This window comes from Carettochelys insculpta, chromosome 16, assembly GCF_033958435.1.
Source record: "Carettochelys insculpta isolate YL-2023 chromosome 16, ASM3395843v1, whole genome shotgun sequence".
Taxonomy (NCBI): domain Eukaryota; kingdom Metazoa; phylum Chordata; order Testudines; family Carettochelyidae; genus Carettochelys; species Carettochelys insculpta.
The window spans coordinates 23,328,424-23,352,994 of record NC_134152.1 but is presented as its reverse complement, the minus strand read 5'-3'; the positions used below and the strand labels follow the sequence as shown (position 1 = coordinate 23,352,994).

Here is a 24,571-nt window from a genome sequence, read left to right as displayed (position 1 = left end):
GAATTGACATTTATATTCAAATTTGGAACATTAACACATGGTTTAAATCATGATGTGAACTTTCTGAGTCACTATAGGGGCTCGTCTGCATACTTAACTCAATCTAATTCTTGATCTTGCCCCCCACCCCTCCACTCTCTGATTTGCTCACCTTGATTATCTTCTTCTGATTTGTCCTCCTTGCTTACTGTTTTTGGTTCTCTGTGTCTTAAATATCGAGTCTGTTCTGGTCTGGCTATGGTCTGAAGAAGTGAGACTGTCCCACGAAAGCTCACCTAATAAACCATTTTGCTAGTCTTTAAAGTGCTACTTGACTGCTTTTTGCTTTTATAATGTCACCAGGTCATTTTTAGAGCCCGAGGTCTGGCTGTTTGACATAACCGCCTCACCTTGAGGTGCAATGACACCCCCGCCCCCAGTAAAGGGGCTCCCCTAGGGTGTCCCTGACCGGGCGCACTGGGGTGATTCGTAGCTGCTCAGCCCAGGACCCCACAGGACGGAACCAGACGGCACGCTGGAAGCATACTCGCACAGCACGTGTGTGAGCACCTTGGCCTCAGACTGCGGTGCGACGCCCTGAAAATGTGACTCTGTGCGGTGGCCCGATGGCGGGATCCCAGGTCGCAGGACCAACGGCCAGATACCGACGGTCACGCTAAGGCGCTCGGCGCCAGAGGGCAGCTTTGCCCCGCCCCCACCTTCCCGGACGAGTCTGAGTAATCTCGAGTCGTCTAGCGGCTTTCGGCCGGGGACGCCCGAAGGGTGCCGAAGCCGAGCCCGCCGTGAGTCAAGTGCTGGCGAACACCAACGCGGTTGCGGCCGCCGTGGGCAGAGGGAAGCCGAGCGTTGCCGAAGGATTCCGAGGCTGCCTGGCCGGCCGGGCGGGGCAGCCTGGGAGGCCGGAAGTGAGCGGAGCGGTCGCTTCCTGTTTCCCTGCAGCACTCCGCTCTCCCAGCGTTGGGTGGTGGCAGCTGCCTCATCCCCGCTTCCAGCACTGAGGGCGGAGGCGGCCAGACTCTGGTGCAGACCCGCGGCTCCGAGTCTCACGGACCTTCCCCGCTAGGTAGAAGCAGGAGCCGCAGCGATTCGGCCCCACAGCAGCCCCGATGCAGGCCATCAAGTGTGTGGTGGTGGGAGACGGGTAAGTCCGGACCGCCGCGGTTCTTTCCCGGGTGGGATCCGACCACACCCTCCCTTCCCGCTCAGCGGAGGGTCTCCTCCATCGGGCTCCGTAGCTCTCCGCGTTGAATGGCGGGGGCGGGCCTCTAGCTACACGTCAGGGTGGTCATGGCGGGCCGCCTTCCTTCCCGGGGTTTCTCTTTGCCCCTTCATGGCGTGGGGTGGCCTAAGCGGGCTCGTTCTCCTTCTCGACGGGTTTCCGTTCCCTCTCCGTGCGGTGGCTGGGCAGGCCTCCCCGCGTGAGTGGCTGGGCGGGACGCTTCTTGTGGTGTCCGTCCGCCGCTGTTCCCACTCCCGTCCACACCCAAACTTTCTACTCAGAGCTCCGCCACAGTTCCCCAGGACTCCCGGGGGGAAGGGCAGCGCCTGCTTCTGAAGTAGGTGCTGTTGTACATAACTGCTAGAAATTGTATCAGAGGGGTAGCCGTGTTCGGCTGTATCCTCCAAAACAAGAAGTCCTTGTAGACTAACAGATTTCTTGGAGTATTAGCTTTTGTGGGCAAAGACCCACTTTGTCAGATACATCATGAAAGCTTATGCTCCAAAACATCTGTTAGTCTATAAGGTGCCACAGGACTTCTCGTTGTTTTTGCCAGAAATTGATTAATCCTCAGCCCAGTACTGGAGAACACTGATAGAAAGAGCCTCCCCAGCCTTAATTGGGGGTGTCTGTGTGAAGTGTTCTGTGTTGTGTTGGCGGCAGCAGCAGGTTATTTCAGAGCTGTGGGAGAATGTGGGGAGATCTATCTGTATTGCAGTTGTTGCAGAAGGAAAACCACCTGGGTAGGATATCTGTGCAGAGGTGGTGGTCTTTCTGTCCCTCTTGGTAAAAGGGGGGGATGGAAGAGATGGATAAGGTGATGGCTTCAGTATTTCTAGGAAATGGTGGGTTTTCCAGATTCCCATAAGATATTAGTGAAAGGCGGGGGCCTTTGATGTCTGGATTTATGTGGTGGACAGGTATCCCAAATTTGGATAATGAGGTGGTGACTTAATACTTAGTTTTTATGCTTGTAAAAATAATATCCTTTCAGATACGTGAGTGCGTGTGCGCTCCATTTTGACGCTAGCAAAGAGATAGCAATGTTAACTTGAGGAAGTGGCTATTTCCTTATTTTACTGACTGCTTCAAAATCACAGTGGGTTTAGCAATGAGCATAGTTTTTTCCCCACTTCATAATTAGGTTTGTCATGTATAGTTCAGTTTTTTTTCCTACTTTGAAGTTGCACAGTAAAGGTACTGATGAAGTAACTGAATATAAAACTTACATATCTCTGACTTCTCTTTTAAAATGATTCATTATAGTAGTGATAAACATTTGCAGTAGTAGTTCAGTGTATTGATTTTTACAGGCTGTTAAAGCCAAAGATTTAAATTTAGATTATAAAGTCAGAGTAGATAGTAATCTCTGTTGGGTGAGGATCATATTTTACTGTGCTTGTACTTAATAAGCTAAGGTGCTGGTCCTAACTGGAGCCTGTAGGTGTTACTATAATGCAAAAAACTCACAAACTGAGCTATATTAATTGTCTGTGAAGAACAATATATACCTATGGTGTCTTGCTGTAATTGAAATAACTTTTGGTTATTATTTGTAATGGGATTGAACCCAATGTTTCCCCTCTAGTCTTTTCCACTCATTTCTGGAATATGTTTTAAAAGTGCACTACGGCATGTGTGAATGTGCACCACCAATAGAAACACAAAACCTAAGACTGTGGGTGTTTTGCCAACCAGCTGTATGTCATTTGAATTTCTCCTGAGCAGCAGCACAAGTGCGCAGCTTACAGGGAACACTTAGGCTATTTCTATACTACAGAGGTCTTTTGAAAGAAGCCATTCTGGAAGATCTCTTCCGAAGAACTTCTTTCAAAAGAGTGCGTCCATGCACAAAAAAGCAGATCAAAAGAGTGATATGCTCTTTCAAAAGAGTGTGTCCACACAGCCCCGGCTCTTTGGAAAGAACAGGACTTGCAGAACATCTACACCCATTTTCTTTCAAAAGAAGCTTTTGAAAGAAGGTGCTTTTCCTGAAGCAGTAGTGGAAGAGCGATTTTCGAAAGGAGTGTCATGTTCGAAAGAACACTTTTTGAGTGTAGATGTTCCACAGGATCTTTCAAAAGAGCCCCCTTCTTTCCAAAAAGTACTTGCTGGTGTAGACACAGCCTTAGGCTATGTCTGCTCTTTCAAAAAAACTTTGACATGGCCATGCTAATGGCCAAATCGAAGAATACTAATGAGGCGCTGAAATGAATGTTCGTTAGCTTCAGCACTTCGAAAGTGCCGCTGTTTGCTTACCCACAGCTCGACATCCCCTTATTCTGATGCTGGCAGGGTCCATTCAAAAAGGACCTGTGTAGACAAGCCGTGGGTGAGCGAACTGCATCACTTTTGAAGTGCTGCAGCTGACAGTATGCTAATGAGGTGCTGAATATTAATTTCAGCACCTCATTAGTATTCTTTGATTTGGCCATTAGTATGGCCAATTTGAAGTGTTTTGTAAGTGTGGACAGCCTTATTGAGCTAGAGTTTATGCAAGGCTGCTGACTCTCTTTGTAAAGAACATGTTAGTAGGTGTATATGATGTGATAGGCCCTTTTGATTTATTTTAGTGCTGAGTGATGAATAGGCTTTATAATGGGAAGCTCTTCTTAGAATGTTGGAAGCATTTTTTTCTTACTAGATGTCAGAGCTCACAGAGCATCACAGGCCAGCTGGAAAACAAGACTTGTTTTGTGCAGTTTGATTTTTTTTTTTTGGTGGAAACAAAAATTCCAGTGTAGTCTAAGCATAATTGGCATCACAGCATCCCTGTGTAGATAGAATGAGGAGCATAAGTACAGCTAGAAAAAATCATGATTAGTCCTGTGTCATTGAATGTTTTTTTCATGTTACGTGAATATAATTAGTTTTCATTAACATTTGAACAGCTTTTAAAATAACATGCAACAAATGTTGAATTTCAAAATTGAGGTGAGATACTTAACTTGCTCTTACTGCTTACACTGCATGAGAAAGATGTCCTGACAGGCTTTTAGGCTACGTCTGCAAGGCACCACTAGGCCGAAATAAGATGTTTCCAAATCTGATATTTCAAAATAACATGTCCAGACACAAAATACATTTCAGAATAACATCTAGCTATTTCAGAATATCATTTCTGAGTCCATAACACTATTTCAAAATAGTGCTATTGGAGCTCATTATGGCTTATTTTGAAATAGGTACTATTAAGACATGGAATAGTGTTATTTCGAAATAGCAATAGACACTATTCCTCATGGAATCAGGTTTACAGGAATCAAAATAATGCACCTGCTATTTCAGTTTTATTTCGAAATAGTGTTTGTGTTGTTTGGCCCCTGCCAAAGTTATTTAAAAATAACTCCTTTTATTTCTGGATGACTTTGACATGTAGACACAGCCTTATAGTGCTGTATTCATTTATATTGTTAGGAATACTAACAGATCATTCTTTCACTTAGCTTAAATTAATAAAATTAGAGTAAATTAACTTTGAATTTTAGATTAACACCTTAGTCCTCTGCCTAAAAATAAATTTATTAACATGAACATTTTGTCTATGTATTAAATGTTCTGAAAGAATGACGTCCTCTTGGGCTTAAAAAAAAATAAGATAGCTATTAATAAATTCATGAAGGATTAGTCTATTAGCCAACATAGGGATGCAAGCTATGCTCAGGGACAGCCTCAGCCTCCCCCCTGCCAGAAGGCAGAAGTGTATCACCCCAGAACTGCTCCATTCTGTACATTGTCTTTGAAGCCCATGTCCTGGCCACTGTTCAAGAGCGGATACTAGATAGGTAGACCAATGGTCTGACCAAGTATGTCAGCTCTTATGTTCTTAGCCAATTTTTTTCTATTTTTATTAAGTATGATGAATAAAGAGCAAACAAGTATAACAAATTATATACAAAAAGTATTATAAAAAGTATTAATTTACAAAATAACCATAACAATACTTAAAAATGTGGCTGTGTACAATAGACATGGTTAATGAATAGGTTAGGTTTTTATACATTTTACAAATGGTTTCCATTTATAAAAAATCAGTAGCTTGACATAGCAAATTGTATTTAAACAGGATTTGCCAGACTTAATGTTTCTGTTAAGAAATTTAAATGCTGTTTTCCATCCTTTGAAAAATACTTCAGAATGTTAAATAGAAGGAAACCATGTTGTGTATGGTGGCTCATTCAACAAAAAGTATACAACACATTTTTAAAATATCCTAGTTCTTTATAGGTATAATTCCACTGACACAATATTCATTTTTCTTCTCTCCCTTTGTTGAAAATCAAAATGGAGTAAATCTGCCTAAATTTTGCATATTCTTTTGTACAAAGGTCTGACCTTACTAAATTTGCGTGCATTTTTTAATGCATGTACTTCAGGAACTTAGCTGTCTCAAAGTGACACGAATATTCTGATAGCCCTTTAAATCTATAGTTGCATTTTTCCATGTCTAGTTATATAGTCCTGTGTTTTGACATTTAACTAGCTGATGTTCTTAAAGTATCTGCTTGTCAGGTAATCTAGAAGAAATATATCTAAAAATTATTTTAAAATGGGAGATCCTGATTTGCTTACATGTAAAATAGAAATTTGTGTGTTGTTCACATATCTCATTTATACATATACTTTCCCAAGTTTTGCTAGAAAAAACAAAACAAGTATATATAAATGTATATGTTATCAGTACTGCTAAATCTCAACATTTATGGACACTTTTGTCTTTGACATACCATATGTGTACCTGATTATTTATGCCTTAGACTTCATTCCTGAACTATATTTATTGGTCGTACAATTTGTTAGAAAAGCACAGCAACATAATGTGCGACAGCATACAGAGAACACTCTTCTGCTACTTACTTTATTATTTATAAGAAATTCTTATAGAAGATGAGAATGTTACAAAAGCATTGGTGCAAGTTATTTTTAGCAGAGTATTTTGCTTTCCTTTGGGCTTGCTTAGATGTTTCAGTTAGAGGAGTAACTGCTTATTGTTCTGGAATTCTGAGCGGTTTCATCTAATGAGAGGGGACAGTTCTGCAAACTGATTACTAGGCACAACAGAAACAGTGAGGCCTCTCATTGTACTGTTAAGGGTTTTTGTCATTCTTTATGTATACTTACAAATGGAACAGTGAATCAGTGGTTTACCATTAGTGAATGCAGTTGAAATTGCTTTCTTTAACACACACATCAGATTTTCACTGACTGGCAGTCGATTATTTTAGTATAAATAAAAGCTATTGTAGGTTTGATTTGATAGTTAATGGTTAGCTTTTCTATTTTAAATTGTCTTTCGAGGTTTATAACTTAACTGTTTTAAAAAAACAAAACAAAACCTCCCAGGTGGAAATTACTAACCCTTAAATTTAGTAATATTAGTTGGGGCAGCCCCCAAATTTACGGTTCTTATGCTTAAAAATGTTTTTCCTGCTCAAGTATCTAGAGCAGTTTAGGTAAGAATAAACAATGTTGTATTACTCTAAGGGTTTGTCTACACTACCACCTTCCTTTGAAGGAACGATGGTAATTAGGGTGTTGGGAGTTTACTAATGAAGTGCTCTTGTGCATAGGCAGCACTTCATTAAGCAACCCCCCCCGCCCACAACTTCAAAGTACCAGCACGCGTCTAGCCACGGCTCACTCACCGGTACTTCAAAGTGCCGGAGGAACGTCAAAGTCCTCTTATTCCTCAAATTTTGAGGAGTAAGGGGACTTCGACATTGCCCTGGCACTTCGAAGTACTGGCGGGTGAGCTGTGGCTGGATGCGTGCTGGTACTTCAAAGTTTAAAACTTTGGAGGTGCCGCCCTGGGCTGGGGGGGGGGGGGGGGATTTGCTGAATGAAGTGCTGCCGACACCCTAATTACTATCCTTCCTTCGAAGGAAGGTGGTAGTGTAGATAAGCCCTGTGTGTGTCTGCACTGGCAACTGAACAATCTCTTGTCATTCAGAGGTTAAACTGACTCCTTCCCCACCAAAAAACCTCCGCGCCCCCCCCCCCCCCCCCCCAAAAAAAAAAATTGCTTGTGCTTGTGCAAAAGAGCTGGTGAAGACTTTTCTCAACCTCCCCACCTCATCTCACTAAAAGCTACAGAGTATAAACAAAACCTTAGACAAAAGATTTTTAAAAACAGCTAGTAGAAACTTGTGAACTTTAAAAATAATCAGTTTTTTGCTTGGATTTAAATCAATATGATAGCATTGTTCTAGTGCATGAAAGCCAGTCCTAGCTTATTGTCTAAGCTCAGTGAAGTAAGTAAATAGTGAGAAATAACCCATTCAGTTTATCTAAGGTATCAACAGAACAAAGGACATTTAAAAGAAAATTAACGTGGAAATATCCCTTTAAAACAGACAGTGGGCTTGTTCTGGTTTAGTGCAAATATTTCTAAATTGTTTCTGGTATTGAAGCATTCCTGTAGCATTGTGGGTATTGAACTTTCATTATGTTGACTACTTCAGTCTTTCCCATAGCAATCTGTCAACTTTGGAACCACTTAGAGAGGTTGTGAGGGAGAGGGACTGGAATTTGGGGAGGTGGTGTTACACCACACTTAGGAATTTAAAAGTTAAAATTCGGTAGATTTCTGAGGCTGTTCAATAGCGTCTTTTGGGAAAGAAGTTTGTTTTTCAGAACAACTAGAATAGAATGCTTGATTGTTTGAAATAAACTCCTTTTGTAGTGTTTCCAGGTTTTTTTCTCCTGTTTTAATGCTACATAGCTTTTTGACCAATGTCAATGATCTGAAAGTTTCCTGTACTATTTTAAACCACATGAAGTCTGAGAAAAGAGAAGAGTCATACTCTGCTTCAGGTATTGGACGGGTAGCCATGTTAGTCTGGATCTGTAACAGCAACGAAGCATCCTGTGGCACCTTATAGACTAACAGAAAAGTTTTGAGCACGAGCTTTCTTGAGCACAGACTCACTTCATCAGATGCATCTGATGAAGTGAGTCTGTGCTCAAGAAAGCTCGTGCTCAAAACTTTTCTGTTAGTCTATAAGGTGCCACAGGACCCTTTGTTGCTCTGCTTCAGGTGGACTAGTGGGAGGAATAAATTCCAAAAGCTGTTCTAGGAGGATTCTACCACTTCCAGGACATTTAAGTGCCTCAGTTGGCCTCCATTGCCATGGTTGCAAACAAGTGCTGTGTTCTCAACTGCAAAACCTCCAACTGTCATATCGCTGCCTGTGCAGATCCAGTAGTTTTAAAATTGCAGTGAATATTATTGTAGATTATCAACCAGCATTTTTACCATAGTGCCATCTAACCCTGCTTAAATTGGATCTAGTGTTGTGTAAGACTTCCAGAAACTAGATATATAGATATGGCCAAAGAAAAATGTCCTTAGCTTTCCAGGATACAAACCACGTGAAGTATTATAGATCAGTCAACACCTTGAATTGCACCTGGAAACAAATAGGGGTTTAATGGAGTCTTGGGAAACTTGGGGTAATATGTTTTGTGGAAGGCTGTGAAGCCTAACCTTAACCCACCTGCCTGTGTTCTCTCAAAGTAATTTCAAACTTTTCATGATTTACTGACTATATTTCCTGATATTACTAACTTCTGTTTGTTGAATTGGAAGGCCAGAGCTGTGGTTAAATAGTTGCTAGAGATTTCCCTCAATTAGTCATTCTATTCATAGAATCATAGGGCTGGAAGGGACCTCAGGAAGTCATCTAGTCCAGCCCCCTTCTTCAAGCAGGATCAGCCCCAACTAAGTCATCCCAGCCAGGACCTTGTCAAGCCAGGACTTTAAAAACCTCTAGGGACGGATTAATATAGATTAAATTAAAGTTGAAATGTGTAAGGGTTTGCCCCTCACTGTATGCTAACAGCTCTTCCCTAGAAGTTTCCTCTTCTTGAAGCACTTTTGAAATGAAGTGTATTAACATAATATTAAAATAGCAGGTGAGGAATAGATGTAGTGTAGGTTACCAGAACAAAGACAGGTATAGAGATTTCTTCCTGAGATTGGTAACCATACAAATCTGATTCACAGGGCGGAAAGCCAAGAGGCTATCAAGGCAGGAAACCTAGAATGGAACACGTCAGAAACACCAGACTGTTGAACTTGTTTTTTCTTGTTGATTTAATGACTGTGCCTGATTGTAATGTAGCTTTATAGCACCAGGAATGTCTTTTAATTCTTTTAAGCCTGGAATGAAGTCTTTCAGCACCACCTTTCTGGGATGATCTAAGTAACCGACAACAATTCACCATTCCAAATTCATAGTGAGGTGGAGGGGAAGATGTGAGAATGGAAAGTTGCGCTTCATTCACTGTTGCAAATATTTAATGGAATACTCCTTTCAACATTTATCAAATCAGTTATCTTAAATTTTATATTCAAATTTTTTATACCTATTGATGTCTTATGGGATCTGTTGAGAATGGGGCATGAGGTAAAACATGCTGTTGAATCTTAAAACAGTATTTTCTTCTAGTCCTAAGGAAGCCTTCTGTAGAATAAGGGATGTTGTTGACCCAGGACATCTAGGCCACATCTGCACTAGACGGTTTTGTCAACAAAACTGGTGTAGCATACACACTCAAAATGCATTCTGTTGACATACTGTCAACAGAACTTAGCACTTTTGTCAGCAGCCTATCACCTCATCCCCATGAGGCAGAGAGTGTTTTTCTCGATAGAATCTGTTGATAAAAAGTTGCGTGGATGCTCCAGGGGCCCCTCTGTCAACAGCCTTGTCTGCTGTGCTTCCAGTTTGCTGTTTTGTCGAGAGAGCGGCCAAGCAGTCGCTTTTGTGTGTGGCCTCAGTCTATTGACATAAGTTTTGTCGGAAGATATCTTCTGATGGTATCTTCTGTTGACAGATTGGTGTAGTGTAGGTCTAGACTTAGCATTTAAAGCTTTGCTTTATTTATAATCTGGGTCCATTCTGTTCCTGTTCTCAGGCACGTTGAAAGGCCCAGGTCTCTACATACTCTTCACAATATCCCATTTGACAGTGTTGTTATACTGGACTATGAGACTCTTACACGTATGGAAATCTAAAAATACTCAATAGGCGTAATGATATTAAAGTAATACAATGACCTCTGGTTTTCAGTGCATGTCTCTCTACTTCCAACTATCTGGGAACGCTGTACAAATGTTTACAATATTTAGAACGTAGTGATTTTCGTCTTAAATTCACTTTACATACATTGTTCCCCACAACAGTTCTAGTATGGGGAAATCACAATGGCCTCTCTGAAGAGTCTAGTTTCATCAGTCACTGAGAAGTATTGAATAGTTTGTCAAGCTATCAAAGTATTATTGCGTAGCTAGAACTGACGTATCGGAATTGACATAGTTCCCTATTGAAGACTTAGTCTCTATATGCTCACATTGGCCTCCCTTATTTCACACAATAGCATGGAGTACAGGGGTCGACTGCCAACCCCAGAGAGACTAATTTTTTGCTGCGTCTTCACCATGTGCGCAAAACTGAGCTCCAGAAGAGTCAATCTTCTGCTTAGTATAGACAATCCCTAAAAGTTTTTGGAGGAAATTGTTTCAGGCAGAGTTGTGATGTACACTATAACTTCTAGCTCTGGCAAAAGCACGGGGTCTAACCTAACCTGCTTTCATTGTTGAATCAGTAGAGATGGCGAGTAGCAAGAGTCGGTGTGGACTGTTCCAAAGTTCATAAAAATATTTCAAACAAGGTATGTTTACCCTGCGAAAGAAAAAAGGAAAACTACATTAAATGAACTAGATGCTTCCACAAACCAGGCAACAATATTGATGTTGATAGAATGGGCATAAACTCAGAATGCTTTAGAACAGTGGTGGGCAACCTGCAGCTGACAGGCAGCCTACGGCAGCTCCACTTGTGGCCCTTGGATCCTCATTTGCCTCTCTCCTCCATGCACCTCTTGTGGACTGGGGCGCTGCATTTCTTACTTCTCCCCCTCCCTCGCAGAGCTGGAACACCACAAATCAGCTGTTTGTGGTAATTCAAGATCTGTGAGGGCAGGGGACAAGCAGGTGTGGAGAGCATAATACTGATGGAAGTTTGTATTTGTAGGCACAGCAAGGATTAAAATGCTGCTCATTAATATATCTTGGGCAATCAGTGTATGGTGATAAAACACCTGCATGAAAATACTTTGCCTTTTGTATAGAATTTCATTCCTCCCAAGTAAGGAGAAACCATCAAGAAGAACATAATCCTCCATGGCATTGATTATCTTCTCTGCAGCACTGATTGTGACATCATCTTCTCCAAATGATGGACAAGTTATCAGGAATAGAAGAGCTCTTAAGCATTAGAAACCCAATTTTTAGGAATTGATGTATTCATTTCTCTCAGAAAAAAGTTGTACAGTCAAATATAATTATCCCAATCCTTGTTTATAGAAATTTAACAAAGACCAGCTCTCTTGCTTAGGCTACAGCCACACTACTGCGGAAGACTGACTTCCTCAGGGTTGATCTTCCAGGGTTTCATTTCACACATCCACAAAATGACGCTCCCGGGCGTCAGTCAACCCCTGTACTCCTTGCAAGAGGTGAGGAATAAGGAAGGTTGAAGAGAGAAACGCTCAACCGTGGATAAATTGATTTTAGCTATGCAATTGGCTTAGCTGCAATTGCATATCAGCAGTTGACTTCTGTCTAGTATAGACATAGATGTAATATTTTAGTTTAGGTAATATTGTGGAGAAGGAGGCCTGGCTATCAGGCTTTCAAAGAAACCCAGAGCATAGGTTTTCCCAAACTTATCTGAAGTTTGGAGATTTTTATGGGAAAATCTTAGTGATAACCTGGATTCAGTGTTAGGATAGTATTAGGTTAATTGATTTTTCTATGAGATGTCTGGGTTTCTGAAGAAGTGCTATCATGCACAGGATCTCATTCTGGCGTATGAGGGCTTTTTCTCCAGCTGCTGTAAAATGACATTTTGATAAGAAATTAGCAGTAGTGTCTTAAAAGTTAACTGGTGTCAAGAAGCTATAACAAACCTTTTAGTTTTATGAAGGGAGATGGTGCTATAGGCCTTCAATTTTACAAATTTGGTGTTGTGCTAATGGTAGTTATCACAGTAATGTTCAGTGAGTGAAACTGGTCAAATGACCAGTAAAAGCTGTCTGGTTAAGACACAAACTTTTTAGCAAAATCCAGTCTTGTAACTTAGACTGTGCCTATTGTTTGGATCTGTCTGACATTGAGGAGCTTATCATCTGTCTGGTTTATTTACTCTTGGAAAGCTATGGTCACAGAACATTGAGCACTTACTGTTCACATTTTGGCTTTATCTCCCTTTAAGTGACAAAATTAAACTTTTCTATTGAAGGGGTGTTTATGCTCCCTTGCATGTGACAAAGAGCGCTTAGCCATGAATAAACTTTCTCTTTTACAGTGCTGTAGGTAAAACTTGCCTACTCATCAGTTATACAACCAATGCATTTCCTGGCGAATACATACCCACTGTGTAAGTATGTCAGTAAATCCTTATTAAATAATTTATGTCAAAGTCGTTATACTAACCACTGTTGGGGGAAGAGGGGGGGAGGTTAATTGTGCAAATCAGTTGAAAATATCACCTTCTGTTCTTGTAATAAAAAATTCATTCAGTATCCAGATTTATTTATAAATACTTTTATGCTAACTTTTTATATTGGGTGGTGCATGTCAGATGTGGTGTTATCATGGTGGTATTTAATGTATGTTTTTTGATCATCTCACTTCCACTCAGCTCACTAATCACTTTGAACTGGGGCTACATTTGATACATGGACCAGAGTTTGACCTTTTCATCTGTAATCTTGGTGATTAGGACTTTATGAAAGAGCTCCTCCACCTTTGTAGTTTATGGTAAAAGATAAATTTATTGGATTGCTGTTGTTCACAGGAAACACTTCAACGATTTTTTTTCTTTTTAAATTCTGTAGCTTTGACAACTACTCTGCTAATGTAATGGTTGATGGAAAACCAGTCAACCTGGGTTTGTGGGATACAGCTGGACAAGAAGACTACGACAGATTACGTCCATTATCCTATCCACAAACAGTAAGACTTACAGTTTGAGATACTTGAAAGGATGTGGATAGCATGAAGAGCCCTAAACATGTCTGCTTCTTTCTTGAGTAATACTAAGATTTTTAACACGTCCTTAAATTAAAATATCAAATTTAACAGTAAAGTTTAACTGTGGCAAGTGACATCTGAATACTTGGATCTTTTAACTGTCTGTAATTGGAGACATCCAAATCTTTGCCCATATTTATGTTTCACACAGCAAGTCATGCTGGCTTTGTGTGTGGTGATATCCCCAAAATGGACTAGAATATTTACCTGAAAAAAATTTGATGAATGGAGCAAATCTCTTGATTAAGGTTAGGATCCCTGCTAAAAGCATGATTTGGTTTTCCGGCATGCTCTTTGGCTGCAGTCTGACACTCACTGCTAAGCACTTGATGTCATTCAGCTTCTCTCATTTGATTTGCCAAACAATATTAAATGTGAAAGAGCTACACTCTTAGAACTCATGGGGTGTATTATAGCTCTTAAGTTATTTCAGACCAAGAGTATTTATGATACACTTCTGATTTCAATTATAACATTAGGGGAAATGTATTTGTGGCTTCATTGCTTGCAGTTTGTTAAATCCTGAATCTGCAGAAACCTCACCTTATTTCTCATGTATATGAAAGATGAAGTAGTCTTCTCTGTTCTGTCAAAGTGCAACTGCCATCACAGCTCAGCTTATCTCTTTAGATACAGTAAACCCTCGAAATGCGTGATTTCAAGTTGCACCTAACTTTAAATTAACATGAGTTAAGCGCAACTCAAAATCTCGCTCCCCCCGTGCCCTGTTCACCACGCATGCGCAACTCCAGATCACCCCCCACTGGGGGGGGCTGGCTTTCTCCCAGCTGCAACCAGGCCACGGGGAAGCAGCAGCCATGGGCATTCCCGGCCTGGAGCCCCGGGGAAGTGGCAGACACAGGTGCTCCCAGCCCTGCTTCAAACCCTTGGTGCGTGGCTCCAGTTCAACCCCCATGCCCCCTCACGCGCAGCTCCGGTTCACCTCCCCCCCGCCCCCAAGCCATAACCCCAGTTGCTCCTGCTGCTTCCCCAGCTGTAGAACGTGCATTCCACTGGGGGGAGGGAAAGCAACCCCTGACTTATGTCACATTTGGGTTACATGAGGGTGCATGGGAACAGAACCCTCGTGTAAATCAAGGGGCTACTGTACTAGTTTCTTGAAGCTGTTTTCTGCCAAATTCAGTGCTCTTGTTTTGAGCTAGGCTTTATTTGTAGAACTGTCCTTCAGCTGGAGGAAAGTGATTAAACTTGTAGTTATTACAGCTTTCTCTTGGTATTATAAATGGTCTGAAAGTCTGTTTCGTGTTCTCTGTTGTTAACATGTAAAATTAGTTCATCTCTTATGTAATTTAATATTACTGCTGTGCTGAGTAAGTTAGAATTCACTCAGTGAAATCCAGCTTAGAATTATTGTAGTTTTTGTCTTCGTTCAGAGTTTTCATTCATATGCCCTGCTCACTGATCCTCACAGTAAAGCTTTTTTTTTTTTTTCCTCAATCCTGGGGCTAGAGACTGACCGGTCAACTATAGGTGGTCACTACAAAATTTCAGAATTCGTTGCTTCTGTGATGAAGAAAAATCCAGCTAGTATCTTATATGCAAGTGAAACTCCCAGGCTTGTTTAGGAGACTCTCATCACTTTAGCCATTTGTTTTTTCTTGTAACACAGGGATTCTCAGTTAGGGGTATGCTTGTCCTGGGGGTACACATCTTCCAGGGGGTATATCAGCTCACCTGGATATTTGCCTAATTTTGCAGCAAACTACCAAAAAAGCATTAGCGTAGTCAATATAAGATAAAACTTCATACAGATAATGACTAGTTTGTATGGCTCACTGAAATGTAAGTATTTTATTTATATTCCATTTGCTATATGGTAAAAATGAGAAAATAAGCAATTTTTCAGTATTTTTATAACAAGCCCTTTTTACATGAGGTGAAATGTGGGATACCCAGATCAAGCTCCTCAGGATTATTGGGCGGATTGGTGAGAATAGTAATCCTGAGGAAAAAATGGTCAGGTAATAGCATACTTTATATTAAAGTTGCTCCTAAACCTAATTTGTCTCATACCGTTATTAGGTTGAAGGAACCAATGATAATTTAACTTCCACTCTGAAAGATCAACAAATTCCCGTATGTAAAACTTTCAATAAACTTAAGTTCCAAGTTCTGTTACTTTGTTTTTCTCACAATAATACAGTGATAAATTGGCCCATATTTTACTAAACAATAGCTGTTACCTTGATGTTAAAGTCTAACTCTTGGGATGCTATTGTTGCTTTATAGGTCTGAGCATCCCCTACTACCAGACCTCTTTTAAGTCACTGCTGTCTTTAAGAGTAGGTTTTTGTGCATAACATGTAGTTGAAACAGTGGTCTCCTCCTGTTATGGATTAGATTTTTTTTTTTTTAGTACAGGAGGGCAAACTGGAACTTGCAAATAATCCACAGAACTTCCTGTACACTCAAATATTTGGTCACCTGGAATTAGTAAAGAGAGAAACTGAACCTGCAAAATGTGCCATAAACTTGCAGAATTGGAAAACTGAAGCAGTGGCCATAGTATCATAATATGTGATATTGTCTGTCTATCTTCTTTTGGTGTCACGGCTGTGGAAACTTTCTGGGGTGATGCATGAAGGACTGGGTTGCAAGTGCTTAGCAGTGCTGATGTCAGAAGCAGGCCTAACAGACAGCCTTGAAATGCAGTACAATCAACTAACAATCTGAAATGTCTCTGATTTTCCTTAAAGAACTTGTGGTGGTGTCTGTTTACTCCAATGGGTCAAGGCGAGCTGGAGCTTTGTAAAATGCTTTGTCGGGCATAAGATTTACATAGGAGGATTGCAGTTATCTTCAGATGACCCAGTTAAGAAATTAATCTTCTAGCTAACCAAATTTAAACTTTCTCAATGTTTAGAAACAGTCAGTATAATATAAAGTTTATTAGCCTTTGGCATTTATATTTTGTTGCATTTGCACAGTAACCTTCTTGTGGGGATTATTTCCTAGCTCTTTTTTTACCCCTCCCCGCACAATCCCTTCCTAATAATGAAATCATTCTCAACTGCAAGGCAAGAGGGATGACTTCTCTTTTTAAAGGCCTTCTTTCTCTGGTCCAATCACCAAAACAAAGACTGGGCTAGTAACAATGGTTTGGACTCCGGATTATTTATTGATTTGATTTATAACATGCTGCTCCTAGCTGAGAGGGAGGAGGAAAATCCTCAAGTGTGTCACACTAATGTTCTGTATAATAGCTTTAGAACTCATGCAGGATTCACTAAGGCCGTGTCTACGTTGCCTGAAAGATCGACCTGCTCAGGCTCAATCTTCCAGGGTTAGATTTTGCATTCCCAGTAAGGTCAATTTTCAGCATCCCATCAGGGTTGGAAGTTGACCCCTGTACTCCTCGCTAGCAGGAGGAGTAAGGAAGGTTGATGGGAGAGTTTCTCCTGAGGGCCTTCTTTACTTAGGGCAGAACAAGTAAATTGATTGCAGATAAGTCGATGCTGGCTATGCAGTTGTCTTAGCTAGACTTGCGTATCTGCAATTGCCTTACCTGCCTAGTGTAGACTAAGCCTTAATCTGTGCACAACAGCAGGGATCTTTGAACTGTTTACTGGATGCACGAAAATGTCTGGTTATATGGATTAAGAATATTTTACATAGAAGTAGTTGTTTAATGCTGGGCAGCTGACATTGTGATGTCACATAGCAACAGTTCACATTGTTCCCCATTCCCTCAGACCAGAAAAATCTCCCCAAACTGATAAGATTTGCATTCAGAAGTAACGGAGAAGTAACACATGCTAGTATTTATGCTCACACTAGCACGTTAAATCACCTCCCCACTGCAATTCAAGTGACTCTTCTCATACTATTATATTATTATTATTATATTAGATTTTTCTGCTTCTTCTGTCAGACTGTCATGGGCTCTTCCAAGGGTCTACTATTTTTTCAGTGCCTGAATAACTTAGCAAGAGCTTATGTGCTGGGAGTAAAACTTTGAAATGCTAATATGTTGCTAGCACAACTATTCTGAGTAGATGCCTCCAGTAGCTGAATGGTATTTTACACTAAAGATGATACCATGCTCTCCAGTGGAAACTGCATTGGGCTAACTCAGCATTTGTTTTTCAGGATGTCTTCCTAATTTGCTTTTCCCTTGTGAGTCCTGCATCCTTTGAAAATGTCCGTGCTAAGGTAAGTGTTGAGCTAGTGTCCTCAGCTTTCATTGGAGAGACTGACTACAGTTTTCTAGGGCACAGCCTGTATTCTTTGCTATACAAGAATTGAAGGAAAAACTATGTTCATATATTCAGTGCTATGAAATTCTTATGTTAAGATGCATCAGCAATGTTGGAGTTTAGCAGGTGTCATTTAAATTACATGATTGAACGATGTTTGCAGTTTTGTAGTAGCATTATTCCTAAGATATTAGACCCACAAGGTGGGTGAGGTCATAGCTTTTCTTGAACCAACTTCTGGGGGTGAAAGAGACAAGGTTTTGAGCTGCAGATTATAAGCTTGCAGAGATCTGATGAGACCTCTGTGCACCTCAAAATCTTGTCTCTTTCACCCCTGGAAGTTGGTCCAATAAAAGATATTTACTTCATCCACATTGTCTAAATCCATGGCATGATCACATCATGACTACTGCATGCAGATATTGTTTCCTCATTTCAAAAAAGATATAGTGGAAAATGTCCAGAAAAGGGCAACAAAATGGTTAGGAGTATGGAAGAGCCGCCCTATGAGGAGAAATTAAGACTGGGATTCTTCAGTTTGGAAAAGAGATGACTGAAAGTTGTATGATAGAGGTCTGTGCTGGTATACAGAAGGTGGATAAGGAAGTGTTATTTACTCCTTGTAACCCAAGCAGCAGGTTTAAAACAAACAAAAGGAAGTGTGTTTCACACAATGCAAATCAACCTGTGGAACTCCTTACCAGAGGATGTAGAGAAGACCAAGATAATCATGATGTTCAAAAAGAACTAATAAATTCATGGCTAACAGCCGTCCTTCGTAACAGGCAGGGATAATGTCCCTAGCCTCTGTTCCCCATCAATGGGGAATGGCTGAGAGAGGATGGATCATTTACTGACCTGTTCATTCCATCTGAGGCAAATGGCATTGGCCGCTATTGGAAGACAGGATTTTGGGAGATGTGTACCCAGTGTGGGTGTTCTTATGTCTCTGTGATTGAACAATTGTGATTTACCTGTAAAGGAGAAATCCAGAAATTTGCTGCTTTCAGCTGCTTACTGTTAAAAGCTCAGATCTTTTTAGGAGTTCAGTGGTCTTGCTACATTTGAAACCAGAATCTTTTTCTCTTGATGTGGAATTGACAAAACTGATAGGCTAGGAAAATGATGAAATAGAAGGCAGTGGCTAAAGAAAATACACAACTCTTGGAATTTATATACCTGTTTTTAGATGTCAGGTGATGAGGCGCAAATTTGATAGCAAGGAATTTGGAAATGTGTATGCAAAAATGGCCAGTTCTGGTGGTGGTCGAAAACTTGATCTAAGAGCATGTTGATTTTTATAAAATGTATAGTTTACTGAAAGACATGATGGAGTGTTTCTTCCCACCCAGCCACCCCTCCATCTTGGTAATGCCCACTATATCTTTGCTGGGGTACCTGTGTCTTTAATTACGCTCCTGAGCACAGCAGGGCTTTAATTTTTTTTTTTCCCTGCAAACCATTGGTATCACATTTTGATAACCCTGAAAGACATTTCCACTCATTCCAATTGTCTGGATGGAGTAACTGTCACTTGTGTCTTGTGGGTAGGGAAGGAAAGGGCTGTTCTGGGGGAATCTCTCCTTGATTTCTTTCTTTGCCCCACACTTCTGCTTACCTTACTGGAGGCTTTCATGATTTGTAAATGTGCAGAGGAGCTTAGATGAAAGTTACTGCAGACATATAAACTTGCATCTTTATTTTGCAGTGGTATCCAGAGGTGCGGCACCATTGTCCCAACACTCCCATCATTTTAGTGGGTACCAAGCTTGATCTTAGAGATGATAAAGATACTATTGAAAAGCTGAAGGAGAAGAAATTGACTCCAATCACCTACCCACAGGGCCTTGCCATGGCAAAAGAGATTGGTCTGTGTTGTGTTTTTTTTTTTTTTTTTTTTTTAAACTGAATTACATTGACCCTTGTTTCTGTTTTTGACAGTCAGTTACTAAAATCAGTGTTTTCTATATTTGGCACAACGTAGAGAATTGTTTTATAACTGCAACTCTCCTGGCTTTCTGCAGGTGCAGTGAAATATCTAGAATGCTCAGCACTTACACAGCGAGGCCTCAAGACAGTGTTTGATGAAGCTATTCGAGCAGTTCTCTGTCCCCCTCCTGTAAAGAAGAGGAAGAGAAAATGTCTGGTCCTCTAAATGTTACCCTGCCCCACCCCCACTCTGAACCTTGTGTGCTTTGCTCAGAACAAGGGAGCAGTCACATCCAATGCCAAGTTCTCCTGTTATAAATTAGTTCTCTTCCTTAAAATTTTTGAATCCATCAACAATTTCATGGTTTAATTTGTTTAATGTATGAGATGCTTTTCAAATCCTACTAAAAGTGAAATCCTAAAAAATTGCAACCCTATGTAAAGCCTTATTTTTAAAGTCCTATTCTTGCTCACATTGTGTTGCCAAACTATCTACTGAATTAAGTTGCATTGTTGTGCTATAAACACTAAGCACCAAACTATTTAAAGACTTTTGTCTTTATGAAGACTAATGTCTGTAGGAAATGCAAAACTCTAGTTTTTCACAGATGTGTAACAGTACGGTATCCTTAGGAAAATGTTGCAGTCTAATGAATTAAGCAATTTCTCCACCAATGGTGGTTGTGCAGCATTTTATATCATTCCTAAATGATGAAGATAATTGACTCTGACAACCTTGGAATCACAATAAAATACTTTATCCCTAGTAAGGGCTCAGTTACAATGCAGTTCTTGCTGCTGTGATTTAAAAATAGCCATACTGAAGTGTACTCCTCTTGACCGCGTTGTATAGTGATGGGTAAGTGAAACACATCTGGTTTTGATCAAGTGAAATTGCCAGACAGTATTTTGACATTGTACAGACCAATTTACACTACATTGTCAACTGAGTGGTTAAGTTGAATAGATTTTTGTCACAGGTAAAACCATAACAGTAAAATTAACTTGTCACAAAATATGCAGAAGTGAAGAAAGATACATTGGTGTTTATAGGTAAGTTTTTTTTTGAATTTATTTTCGAGTAGGGCATTCATAGAACAACTTTGAACTGGTCATTCCCAGAGATGTTATATTTAGTAATGCTTTTCTTGTAGAATTTCTTCTTATTGAACAATATGACTTGTATTTTGAAACCATTCTGATATATTAGCGTTTTGTGGGTTTTTTTTGTAGATTAGGAAGTGTAAGCCTATCCTTATTTTCCTGTTACTTCTGACCCAGTAAATTACATGCTTTCTGAGGGGCTTTCTTTAGTCTTTTAGTGATTAGGTGTAAAAATCATGTGAAACAGCTTTACAAGTTTTAGTAATTTTGATATTTTAGACTTTAAACTACGATCCTTGTCAAACATCACTTTGCCAGATATCCCAACACTAACATTACTTAATGCAGACAATTGTTGCTTTAGCTCACCAACGTGTGCATCACCTTGATTTATCTGGTAATGGTAACTTGGGTCTGTGAGGTTCAGTAACTTAGTGCTAACAATGTTCTGTACATCCGAAACACTGGCAAGAATACAATGTTAAACCCTTTCAACCACTAGAACAAAATTTAAAAATCAAGTTACAAAATTGTGACGTTTTTACATTGATCTTTTGCTCATGCTGTTAGCAGTATGTTTTGCATGTACGACTTAATAAATTCTTGAACCACATCATTGTTCATGCTTGAATTTTTGTCTAGATGTTCTTAAAACTATATTGCGGAAGTCTGTGCTGCTAGTTACAGCAGAGTGGCTTACAAGTAGCTGTCTTTCACAAATATGTAAGTACATGGTCTTGATCACAAATGAGTTTGCTGGATGTTATGGAATTAGGGATAAAGAAAACTGTTCTTGGGGTAGTGACCAGAGAACTAGCCATGACAGTTTCTTACTGTTTGTAGGATGCAACATTTTGACCTTTCAAATAAAATTGCATTTGTCTTACTACTTTGCATTGATCTGTATTTCAGCAGCTACTAGTCTCTCTAGCTCTCAGTGGTTGCAAATTTAAAGCTTCAGTGATTTGAAAACTGCAGCTTTTAATATGGGACAGCCATCTTACCCTTCAGATCATGGTTTCAAATTCCTGTGGAAAGAGGCCTGAATTTGTTTTGTAGGCTGGAGTATAACTCTGTAACTACTGCCTCCGTTTATCTCACTGCTGAATGGGAGGTGTGCACAAAAATCAAGGATAGCTTTTATCATTCCTTTGTCACATTTAGCATCCTTTAATGGGAGGACACCGTCCCTGGTTGTGACCACTGCTGTCTACCCTGTCTCCTTCTCTGCTCTTCATTACCTTGTTGCAGCAGCTTTCAGTTCTCCTGCTATATACTTAATTATTCCTGTCTGATAAAAAGTAGGAGTGATCAGTAGCTGTACTTTGATGCCAGGAGCATTATAAACAATAAACCAGACAGACTAAGGAGGAAGGTTCCTAAGAGTGAGCCAGCACTGCACCTTTCTTACCTGACCCTTGGAACGTTAATTTCCTGGAGGGCTGCAAGTAATTTTAATGCTTATATTTTTGTAGAACCTTGATGGTTTTATATGGACAAATTTTACTTAGGTCCTGTATTTGACATATCCCTGACATGTACTAAAGCAAAACATGACTGCTCACGAACCAAGAGTGACTAGTCCCTGCACAGTAGGAGGAGGTATAACCTAATCTGTACTGGAGTCTTAATCTCTCATTTTGGAGCTTTTCAATGTACTGCATTATGATGACTCCAGTGTCTGAGGATTGTGGGAGCTACCAATTTTAAGTCCCTGCATCTCCTACATCCAAGGTGCCTGCCCTAACCATTAGGCCAGTATGTTTTCAGTCTCTGATTTTGTTTGTTCCTGTGCCAAGGCCGTATCAACTTCATGGCCTATTATGCCATTATGTTCACTGCCACTGGACTTGAAAACTGGTGAATCTCATGTTTTCAGGTGTGTTAAATCTGAAATGTTGTATTGTAACTTGTGGGGTCCTGACCAAAAAAGAAACGGGGGAGGTTAAGGGATTGCTATGCTCACTTCAGAGCTGGACTGAGTTAGGGACTGCTTGCTACCAGTCCTTACTGGTTTAGGAAGAACAACACTTGCTTTCTCCACACAGCTGCAGCTAGCCCTGCAGCCCTTGCCCCTACTCTCAGCTGCAGGAAACTCAGGCTGCTCTTGAGCCCGGGGCTGTGTCTTGGGGCAAGTACAGTATCCAGAGCTGGATGTGTGTGGTTTCTCAGCCCAAGCAGTGATCCAGTAGATGGAAAAGTCCTGTCCTTCCCCTGCCCTGTTGGAGCTAGGAAGCCCCCTTTTGATGGGCCACTCTGAGGCAGATTTCACAATGCACTTCACATCTGAAATTAGTAATGCCTGACCAATGTCCAACTGGAAAACCTCCAAACTTCCTGCTCAGACTGCCACTGGGCACTGTCCAGATACGTGTGTGTCTGCAAAAGTGAGCTGAAGCTACCTATGGATATAAAAGTTACACCTGGACTTGCCCAGGAACAATCTATGATCTGCTGCCAGTAAGATTTAACTTTACACAGGGGGTAGGGATACTCAAAGGAAGTGTTTTACTCTTCTTGTGATACTATTGTAATACATCTAAGGCTGTCTAGTGTATGAGATACATTTAAGGCAGTTTGATATTACCATGTGACTCTCTTCACTTAAATACCATAAACTCAATGTTGGAAGCACTGTTCTTAAGGTTCCAAAATTGCAGTTAGCTGACAGGTATAGTGTCAAGCTTGAATGCAGAAGTTCAATTAAAGGCCAGCTTGGAAGTGTCAGGTCTTAAAATTGAATTTATTAACCTCCAGTGGTGTCCTGTATGTACCCCACAATGCCCCTCAGTGCTCCATTCTGGCCACTGCTCTCCAGTAACAGGACTGAATTTCAAAGTGGAAGCAGTAAGCCTGTGGCTGTGGGCTAATATTTGTTTGCAAGCCTCAGCAACATCCTTTGCTATTAGTGCAGCTGCTGGGTGTGGGGGGGGGGGTGTCTTCCATTCCACCCCCAGCAACTAAGGGAGTTGGGGGTTTGCTACTGCCTTGGGGAAGTCTCCCCCATGGTTGATCCTTGGAAGCTTTGTGCTGCTGGGTGGTGGGGGGGTCATCAAGCCCTCCACCCCCCAGTGGCTAAGATTTGCCCCCCTCAAACAGTGGGGACAGCTAGTTGAGATTCCTGTTTAAGTTCACTGTGTGATATTTCACTGACATCACCTGTGTTGACACTATCTGTAGTGAAGGGGAAAGTCAAAAATTCTTTCTAACTTTAATACAGTCCAGACCCCTGTATTATTTTCAGGGATCACATGTAACAATGTGGCTGGCTAGTTGAGAACAGTCATTGCACAGGAAAGCTAAAGGCTCTCCCCTGCAGCAACTGTCTTCTGAAAAACTTGACTATCTTCTCTTTTTTGAGGTCACTGTAAAATCTTTTTGTCCTAGACTTTTCTGTCCCTTTTTTCTAACTGGGAATACAGTCAGGATCCCTGTATTATTTTCAGGGACTAGATGCAGCCAGAGGGGGATGATACTCACTGCCTGGCCAGTTGAGAATTTAGCTAAAGAAGAAAGACATTTCTCTAAAAACTTTTTTGGCACTCTGTGTGGATGCCCTACTTTTCCTTCCTTCCAACAGGAGAAATGGACTTTTGCTTAGCATGAGAGAGGAGTGAGGAAACTGCAATGTGGGAAGATGTCAAAAACCAGCAAGCATACCCAGAATGCTATGAGGGAACTGTGGGACAGCTCCCTGCTTGAGTGTGGTAGCAATGAGTCAACTTTGTAAGGAGCATGTGGGGGAGGTGAGGAGGGTCAAATCTGAACTTAATTCCAGAATTACAAAATCAATAAATTCAAGTTTATCTTGTGTAGACACAGCCTAAGAATCTGAATCAGAACTGATGGGGAGACTTAAGGCAGCTCTAAATGACAAGTGAGGGTGCACCAAGCTATGACATTGAGCTACAGCATTCAGACATACCATCCCCCCAGAACTGAACAACTTTAAGCAGCACAGGTCAAGGTGCACTAGACTATGTCTAGCCTGTTAATGGGAAG

The 24,571-nt window shown here is 40.8% G+C and overlaps 1 protein-coding gene across 1 annotated transcript; it reads left to right on the top strand.

Moving 5' to 3' along the window:
- Positions 1-905: 905 nt before the first annotated feature.
- RAC1 (Rac family small GTPase 1) lies at positions 906-21,182 on the top strand. The gene is made up of 6 exons (XM_075010268.1): positions 906-1,141; positions 12,592-12,663; positions 13,124-13,241; positions 17,430-17,492; positions 19,245-19,404; positions 19,561-21,182. Exons 1-6 carry the CDS (start codon positions 1,107-1,109, stop codon positions 19,689-19,691), a joined length of 579 nt encoding a protein of 192 aa, XP_074866369.1. The 5' UTR covers positions 906-1,106; the 3' UTR covers positions 19,692-21,182.
- The last annotated feature ends 3,389 nt before the right edge of the window (positions 21,183-24,571 follow it).